We start from the raw sequence: 10,000 nt of genomic DNA, 5'->3' as shown, positions 1-10,000 counted from the left end.
CAAAACATGTATATCTTTTATTATAAATAAGCAAAAGCAAAATGTTTTACACTGCAAACATTAAACAAAAACATAAATAGTATTTTCCTAATTGCCTCTATTTGTCTATACAAATAAAATCAATATACCATGACATAACAAAATAAATAACTAGCACTGAAATAAGTTTGTTTTCTTAATACATAAAGAAAAAAATCTAATTCTGCCTTAGAGCAAAATCTTTAATTGTGCCATATCTATTTAATAACCATATTCCTCTAAACAAGCTCTTTAGTATCCATCCATGGCCACCAGCGCCTGCTCTTTCACTTTGGCCACGGTCTTCTCTAGGCTGCTGCTAACATCCTCCAGCTTTTCTCTGGCCTCATCCAAGCGCCTCATGTTGTGTACTAGCTCATCATTCTTCTCCACAAATGTGACAGCATGTGCAAAGATATGTGCCTCTGTGACATCTTCACCTTCTTCTGCTCCATTGCTGACCTTCTCAATTTCCTCCTTTTCTGAAGTTTCAAGGAACATTGGTCATATTAGAAAGCAACACTAACTTTGAAACATATACTTATAATCACAATAATGATTATGATAAATGAAGATCATCATCATCTCCAGCATAATGTTATTATTATCATCATTGCTGTTGTTATCATCATCACCATCATCATCACCATCACCATCACCATCACCATCACCATCACCATCACCATCACCATCATTATCATTATCATTATCATTATCATTATCATTATCATTATCATCATCATTATCATTATCATTATCATTATCATTATCATGATGATGATGATGATGATGATGATGATGATAAAAATAATAATAATAATGACAATGATAACAATAATAATGATTTAAAAACATCTTGGGAGAGAGGAGGAGGGGCAGATCAAAGGGCAGTACTGGTGTAGCAAGTAAGAGAAAAACCTCATCTGCATGCTTCCAGTCTGGCCTCATGTTACGTGAGCCTAACTTTGAATCTGAGAATTGCCACATTAGACTAAAAATTGTATGTAGGGCAGCCCCTATGAAATACATTATGGGAGCCACCATAATTGGCATACGTGCATGACTGAGCAGAGCAGTTTCATCGAACAGGATCAGGTTGGACACACTGAGGGTATCAGGCTGTGGAGCAGCAGTGTTTGGCAGGGTGAACTAAACGCTAACAATTCTGACATTGACAGGAGAGGTTGATATGATCAGACAGGGAAGAACTCTTTGCCAATAGAAGCATCAAGGGGGAGGTCATGTCTACGGAAAGTATTGGTTGAGGACATAAAGCGGCCTTTAGGGGAAATGGTGTAGCATTGTACTGATGCTGCATCATAGTTCACGAGGCAGGCAAGAAGGTCTTTTCCACAATGTGACCAATCCTATGACCAGTTGTTGGGGAGATGGAGACAGTTCCAGTACAAGTATTGAGGGAGGGATGAGGCTGAGCAGGAATGGGTTTGCCAGTGAAGTCAGTTAGGGTTGATAATGCCATAGCTAGGGATTCGGATGTAGCTGTGACAAGGCAGGAATGATCAGGGGAGCTGTTGAAGAAAACTTTGCCTACTTGATTTTGGAGGCATTGCTGCAAGAGGAGAGAGTAGTCAGAGTACGGGACTGTAAAGGCGAACACAAAAATTCAATCCCATTTGGCTGGGTTAAACACAGTCTTCAAAAAGTTTGTAGAGATGGGGTTAGTAGAATGATGGGGACGTGTGCTGTGAGTGGTAGTACTGTGGAGAGGGTGACAATATGGCAGCAGACGGAGTAGTAGAAGAAGAAAGCTGTGGGGGTGGAGGAGATGAAGTAGAGGATGTTAGGAGAGGACGAATGTTTTCTGGAGGTTGAGTAATGACCTAGGTGAATGATTTGGACTGGACTGAGGTGATAGTAGGTATTGAGGAAGAGGTACCAGTAGTAGTAGTCTTCAGAGTTGTGGTCACAGGAAAGTCAGGGGTAGGGGAATCAGGAGAATTTAAGCCTGTGGGGCTATTTGATAATGGAGCAAGAATCAATGCCCCTTAATTTTGCAGTATGGTGGGGAGAGAAACAGTCTACCCTCAGGGTCCCCTTGAGTGTTAAGGGCTAGATAACTAAACAGGGGAATGCCGTGCCCATGCTTCCCCAGGCCATTCATGACTGACACAAAGTCAGCCTTTTAACCTTTCAACTGTAATTGTAATTATGTTAATTTTTCATAAAACCTTTGCATAACTGAATGATGACTTTAGTATCACTGGATTCCTCTCACCTTCTCATGCACATAAATATATAGAAATTACACCACTGAACCCCCCAAACCCTCACAATCTTGGCCCCAACAACAAGAGAGGGCATGGAAGGTACCAGGGAAATTGCGGGGTAAACTAACATTATAACAACTTCACTGAAGATCCTTCACTGTACTTTAAATACAACAACCCCACCCCCACAACCCCACCCAGGAAAACAAAAAATCCTCCACATATGTACAGCAAAGCGTTGGGCAGACTCCACATAGGCGTTCCCAGTCATACACTCTACCCTGCAGAGAAAACATGGAGGATTCTGAAAGTGCTCCTGCATTAGACAATATAGTGAATGATTCTGAGTATGTTATTCATTCATGCCCTAACTAGCTATCAGTGCCAAGATTGTTGCTAATGGTGGTGGTGGTGGGTGGGTTCTGTGGAATAATTTTGGACAATATGTAGTATAAGGTCTTGGCAGAGTTGGGTAATAAAACCTACATGAAATGATAGAGCAATACAAACCAAGACAAAGTTCTTCTATGGCTATGTGTGTGCAGATGCTTCCCAAGGGTGCTATACGTAAAAGAAAAGAGGAGATCCCCCAATTTTGGCTAAGTCGCTCATCTTGTTTACATTGCGAGGGTGAATTCTAGAGGCATATACTACTACAGGGGTCCAGGGGGTGTAGCCCCCTGCCTAGGCATATATATTACCATGGGGGTCCAGGGGGCAGAGTCCCCTAGCTTGGGAATATATACCACGGTGTTAGGTTAGGTTGGATGTTGGGTTCGGAAGTTTTGTTTAACAACCATGGGGTCGTGTTTTGATTTTTAATTTCCCTGATATACTTCATTCCCTCCCCTGCTTTGGAACTATTAAATGGATGGTTGATGGAGTCGGTGATCCTATCTCCTCAACGATTCATTTGCACAAGGAACAATGCCTAGAATGGTTGAAAGCAGTGGATTTCATGCAAAAAAATATCAAAATTGTTTTCAAAAGTAACCCACTACCCTCTTCTACATATTGACCATAATTTATATGTGGATAGTAGACAGTGAGAGGAATTCATCAATAACAAAATTGTCAAAATTGATAGAATATTATCTGGGTGTGCACAATACGCTTACATGTGATGTTTGAAATATTAGCCTGTTTCCTATTTGTCCCTGTCCTTACCTTCCGACTCGGCCTTGAGGGTGAAGATGAAGTCCTCCTTGGCCACGACGCGAAGGTCCTCCTCCATCTCCTCCCAAGAGGGCGGGATGGGCCTCGCGGGCAGCTTCGACTTCTTCTTGGACTTAAACATGGCTGTCCTTTAATATTATTTCTCCCTACGATTTACCGTAATGGAACGTTTTTTTCATATCAAGATTCTTGTCTCTCTAGAATACTACTTTAGTTCTCCTGACTTCAAAGATGTTTGTAATTCAACCAAAAACTCAGATTTTGCTTGATTATCTGTTATTATCACTTCTATATAATCAAGACAGGATTACTTCAATCTGTTCCTCTTTTTCTGACCATATTTTCACTTAAAATTTGAGATAACTTTACGCTGCTGCGTTGTCAAAATTTCGTCGAGTGTCAACAAATAGGATAATGATAAAGTATAATAATAATGATTATCATCAACACTGCCTTCATTATGTGTTGATTTCTTTAATATCAATTATTGTACTTGTTATTATTATACACATCATTATTCGTTGCCGTGCTAAACATATAAAAATCAGAGAACGTAAAGATAAAGCAATGATGGTCGATTTCCTTTATCTACTAACACATACATTTTCTTTATTTTTCCATATACAAATATCTGTCAGATATATCACTATCATTAGTATTATCATCATAATCATTCTTATTATTATTACTATTATCATTTATCATAGTCATTATTATTATTATTATTATTATTATTATTATCATTATTATCATTATTATCATTATTATTATTATTATTATTATTATTATTATTATTATTATTATTATTATTGTTATTATTATTATTATTATTATTATTATTATTATTATTATTATTATTACTATCATTATTATTATTATTATTATTATTATTATTATTATTATTATTATTATTGTTATTATTATTATTATCATTATTAATATTATTATCATTATTATTGTTGTTATTATATTATTGTTAGTAGTAGTAGTAGTATTACTATTATTTTCATTATATTATTATTATTATTATCATTATATTATTATTATTATTATCATTATATTATTATTATTATTATTATTATTATTATTATTATTATTATTATTATTATTACTATTATTATTATTATTATTATTATTATTATTATCATTGCTATTATTATTATTATTGCTATTATTATTATTATTACTATTATTATCATTATATTATTATTATTATTATTGCTATTATTATTATTATTATTATTGCTATTATTATTATTATTATTATTATTATTATTATCGTTGTTGTTGTCATTACTTTTACTAATATTATTATTACTACTACTACTACTATTATTATTATTATAATTATTATCAATTTTGTTATTATTATTATTATTTTCATTACTATTACTATCATCATTATTATTGTTACTATTATTATCATTATCATTATCATTATTACTGTTATTTCTATTAATATTATTATTATTATCATTAATATCATTATCATTTTTATTATTCGTACCATTATTAGTCATTATCACCATCATTATTTCTTATTATCATCATTATTATTATTATTATCATTATTATTATTATCATTATTATCATTATTATTATCATTATTATTATTATTGTTATTATTATTATTAATAGTAGTATTATTATTATCATATTATCATTATCATTATCCTTATCATTTTTATTATTATTATTATTATTATTATCATTATTATTATTATTAACAGCGTTATTACTATAATTATCATCATTATTATTCTTTTACTGCTATCATCATCATCATCATCGTTATTACTATTATTATCATTATCATTATTATTATCATTATTATTATCAGCAGCGGCCTTACTGTTACCATTATTATTTTATCATCATTATCATTATTATTATTACTATTATTATCATTGTTATAATTGTTATTATTATTATTTCTTTTCATCGTCATCATCATGGGGGGGGGGGGGGGGGGGTTAACACTGACGGGGTCGCATGGCCGCATCCAACCTTAGCTTCTACGCAGGCCCTTGGCCCATCCTCACGACAGGACTGGTCGCCATGACCTCCTAGGTCATCTCACGGGCCTACTCCATCCAGGATTGTCTCGCAAAGAGACAACCTGTTGGGCAGGGTCATCCTCAGAGAGACGAGCTAGGTGCCCATATAGCCTGAGTTTATGCAAGTAACAGGTCCTGTGCCGGTCTCACCCCATGATCAGGTGTAGTAGGGACGAAACTCCAAGGCACTAGATAGCGTCCAGGTTTCGCTTCCATACATCAAAACTAGTAGTATCAAGACCTTGAAGACACGTAGCTTGGTCCTTCTGCAGAGGTACCGACACCTCCAAATGCTCTTGTTGATCGAGTTCATGGTTCCTGCTGCCAGGCCAATTCGTCTACTGACTTCTTGGGTCTGACAGTCCAGAGACATAGACTACACTACCAAGTTATGCAAAGCTCTCTGTGACTTCAACGTCCTCACCGCAAGCATGTATCGACTGAACGGGTTCCAATAACAGGCCCCCAAAGTCCTGAATCTTGGTCTTGGTCCAGAAGATATCTAGACCCTAGGGCTTCGCCTCATAGCTAAATGTATCAAGAGCAGCCATCAGTGATTCGAGAGACTCAGAAAAGATAGCAACACCGTCGGCAAAGTCAAGGTCTGAGACCTTGATACTGCCCAGTGTTGCTCCACACTGACTTTGGATAGTAGCTTTGCCTATTATCTAGTCCATGCAGGTGTTGAAAAGTGTTGGTGCAAGGGTACAGCCATGTCTCACCCTTGAATTAACAGGGAAGAAGTTAAACAGGCCCCCCTACCACACTTTACAGCACTTTCAGCATCAGTATATAGGCTTGCAATTAGGCCAATAATCTGTGTCGAACGCCTTCTTGAGATCGATGTAGGCTGCAAGCAGCCTACAACGGAACTCATGATGGCGTTCCACATTGACTTGAAGCGCTAGGATACGGTCTGTTGTGGACTTGCCAGGAGTGAATCCAGACTGCTCCGGTCTCTGGTGCCTTAATAGGTGGTCATGGATCCATTTCAGAATAATGTGGGCGAAAATCTTGCCTGGTATACTGAGCAGTGTGATGCCACGGTAGTTGCTACAGTCCCAACGATCCCCTTTCCCCTTCCAGAGAGGGATGATCACACCCATCTACAAGTCAGGTGGCAGTCAAAACTGTATGCAAGTCCCATGCCATAGGTTTGCCCTCAGCCTTTAGCAGGTTAGGTTAGGTTAGTTCAGTAGGGATATCACATATGCCTGGCAGGGCAAAGGTCATTTACCAAGAAATGGCCTTCAGCCTTAGCAAGGTTCCTGATGATCTGTTCCTTGTCCCTTCTCAGCAGTGTCCGAGCCCTACACACCAAGGAATGGCACAAGTCCTGATTGCCATTCAGCTGAGCCATGCGACATGCTCATCAACATGTGTTACCTATACTACCGAGGATTGAAGTCGGCTGGAGATGGCTAACCCCTGGAGATGATGGCCATAGCCCCCAGCCCGATCAGTAGTAGGTACCTTAATTCCCAACCGCTTCATTTCCCTCGAAAGCAGGGGTAACATCCTACCGCAAGAACCGGATGTTCCAAGCTCCTATCTGGATAGCTCTCCTGAGGTTAAGCCTCAGGCTGTCACTCTGTGTGAATGCCACCTCTGCCACCCCCACCGACGTCACCCTATATAAAGAGGACTGGCAAGCCCCTCATCATCATTATTGTTATTATTTATATCATTATTATTACTATTGTTCTTGTTATTATTATTATTATTATTATTATTATTATTATTATTATTATTATTATTACTATTATCATCATCATTACCATTTTTGATGTTATTATTATTATTATTATTATTATTATTATTATTATTATTATTATTATTACTATTATCATCATCATTACCATTATTGATGTTATTATCGATTATTGTTATTTCTGTTTTTATTATCATTATTGTTGTTGTTATTACTATAACAATCTTTATTAGCATTATTATTATCATTATTATTATCATTATCATCATTATTATCATTATTGATGTTGTTATTATCGATTATTATTATTTCTGTTTTCATTATCATTATTGTTGTTGTTATTACTATGATAATAATCTTTATTATTATTATTATTATTATTATTATTATTATTATTATTATTATTATTATCATCATCATCATCATCATCATTTTTGATGATATTATCATTATTATTATTATCATAATCATCATTATCATTATTATTGTTATTGTTGTTATTATTATCATTATCGTTATTTTTTATTATTATTATGATTATTGTTATTGTCATTATTATTATTATTATCATTATCATTATTATTATTATTATTATTATTATTATTATTATTATTATTATTATCATTATTATTATTATTATTATTATTATTATTATTATTATTATTATTATCATTATCATTATTATCAGCATTACTATTATTAATACTTTCATCATTATTATTATCATTATCATTATCTATCATCATCATTAACTATCATTATTGCCATGACCATAAGTTTTGTCACTGTTATTATCAATACTATCAATAACATTACAACCGTTGTTACTACTGTTGCCATTAGTAATATTGTTTTGTCATTTCGCAACTACTCTTCTGGTCTTATTTTATTCTATCTCCTATTCTTCTTCCACCAATCCTTTTTTTCTGTTTTCCATTCCCTTTCACTTCCTCTTCAGTCATCTTCCCACTCTTCTTCTTCTTCTTCTTCTTCTTCTTCTTCTTCTTCTTCTTCTTCTTCTTCTTCTTCTTCTTCTTCTTCTTCTTCTTCTTCTTCTTCTTCTTCTTCTTCTTCTTCTTCTTCTTCTTCCTCCTCCTCCTCCTCCTCCTCCTTTTCCCCCTCCTACTCCTCTCCTCCTTTCCCTCTCATCAGTTTAAATGAACACAGATTGATAGATTCAGTGAAGACAATTGAATGCAACACCCACTCTTGCAGTGTGAACGGAGAGTCGATCCTGCTTCCGTTATTAGTTGGTAATGTCAAATAGTGATGACAGCGGGAGACAGGAAGACAATGCAATGCATTCATGAAAGAAAAATTACAGACAAAAAAAAAAAATAATAATAATAAATAAATAAAATAAATAAATAAAACATACACCCTTACCCCGGTGCTCGTTCTCCAACACTTCTACATGAAAGACGTCGATATGTGGAAAATAAAAGCGAGCAAGGTAGCCAAATACACATACGTAACACATGGAAACACGTAAAGCCTAAAATCAGAAACAGGAATAGTGCAAAAAAAAAAAAAAAAAAAAAAAAAATCAAGAAAACAAGTCTCCAACACGGACGCTGCTCTAGCCCATGTAATGGTGCTAAATAGGAAAAATGACAGACAACCACGTAGAGAACATACAAAGTCAAGAAATCAAGTTTCTCCAACAAAAAAGATCCATCAATCGCCAACAGAAAGGCTACTTTAGCTCACGTACAATGGACTCGTAATAGGGAAGCTAAGGGATATAAACATCCAAATGAAAGTAAAACACACACCCCACACACACACAATATATATATATATATATATATATATATATATATATACATATATATATATATATATTACAAGAAATGAGGCTCACTCCAACAAAAAGTGTTCCTCCAACACTCTCTCTTCAACAGTCCAACGCCGCCGCACACGCTGACGCACGATGGGCTCAAACGACTTCTATATTCGCTATTATGTCGGCCACAAAGGCAAATTTGGGCACGAATTCCTCGAGTTTGAGTTTAGACCAGATGGTAAGGATGTGCATGAGGTATTAATAAGGTTTCGTTTAATATTTGCGGGAGAAATGCGCTTTTGTGAAGGAGGGCGACGAGATGTCGAGTCTCGGCGTTTGTTGACGTTTTGGAAATGCTTGTTTTTGATATTTGTAATGTCATTGATTCCTACTTTCTTTAGATCTGTGTCATGACGTGTCAGGGAGGCTGATGAATGGGGTTGAAGGGGAAAGAGGGTCATATAGAAGGTCTCCAGTAATGTAGACTGGAGTAGAAAGTTGCATGTCAATGCGGCGTCTGTTTGTGCTTCGAAAATAATTTCGTTGGCATTAGAAGAAATATTTGATTTTGGTTGTTACAGTTCGTAGATTTGCTACAAGGGATTGTTTTGGTATTTGTTAATGAGAGCAATGCCAAATCCAGGATAATACGCAAACCCAAAATGTAAACCTAACCTGTTCTATCTTCTATTTACACCCAAAACGGGGCAGTTCCCACTGTACCCCTCTTTATTAACACTTTGTGACAACTTGCAGAAAACATGACATTAAGAACTCTGGCTGTGTGAGGGTGTTGTCTTTCAGCGGAGATATGCAGCAGAAATTTTCTGCATTTCTGCAGCTTTGCCTGATTTATAGGTTACTTTATTTTGGTTAATGTTACCGGGAAATTAGGAAAATACCCTCTGCATGTCACCGCTCTGAGACTAAGTCCCCAACACCCCCACACAGCCACAGTTCTTAATGTCGCGTTTTCCGCAAGTTCACACGAAATGCTAATAGAGGGGGGTATAGGGGGGCTTGC

The 10,000-nt window shown here is 35.8% G+C and overlaps 2 protein-coding genes across 2 annotated transcripts in view; one reads left to right on the top strand and one right to left on the bottom strand.

The window, feature by feature from the left end:
* Positions 1 to 4: 4 nt before the first annotated feature.
* LOC125038539 (UPF0449 protein C19orf25-like) lies at positions 5 to 3,833 on the bottom strand. Its single transcript, XM_047632049.1, has 2 exons — positions 3,414 to 3,833; positions 5 to 500 (listed from the first exon to the last, which is right to left on the bottom strand). The coding sequence occupies exons 1-2, from the start codon at positions 3,541 to 3,543 to the stop codon at positions 271 to 273; spliced, it is 360 nt and encodes a 119-aa protein (XP_047488005.1). The 5' UTR covers positions 3,544 to 3,833; the 3' UTR covers positions 5 to 270.
* Positions 3,834 to 9,073: 5,240 nt separating this feature from the next.
* LOC125038657 (protein mago nashi homolog) overlaps positions 9,074 to 10,000 on the top strand; it is a 5,096-nt gene continuing 4,169 nt past the window's right edge. The window contains exon 1 of the mRNA XM_047632200.1: positions 9,074 to 9,214. Within this exon, the coding sequence (XP_047488156.1) occupies positions 9,124 to 9,214 (91 nt within the window). The 5' untranslated portion in view covers positions 9,074 to 9,123. The remainder of the gene's footprint in view (positions 9,215 to 10,000) is intronic.

Source organism: Penaeus chinensis, chromosome 25 (assembly GCF_019202785.1).
Source record: "Penaeus chinensis breed Huanghai No. 1 chromosome 25, ASM1920278v2, whole genome shotgun sequence".
NCBI classification, from domain to species: Eukaryota; Metazoa; Arthropoda; class Malacostraca; order Decapoda; family Penaeidae; genus Penaeus; species Penaeus chinensis.
The sequence above is the reverse complement of the archived record's forward strand: the minus strand, read 5'-3'. Positions and strand labels throughout refer to the sequence as shown.

Excerpts from the sequence above, each read along its gene's own strand:
- LOC125038539 (XM_047632049.1), bottom strand. The coding sequence starts at position 3,543 with ATGTTTAAGTCCAAGAAGAAGTCGAAGCTGCCCGCGAGGCCCATCCCG. Across the intron at positions 501-3,413 it reads CCTCAAGGCCGAGTCGGAAG|AAAAGGAGGAAATTGAGAAG; the intron begins GTAAGGACAGGG and ends TTGAAACTTCAG.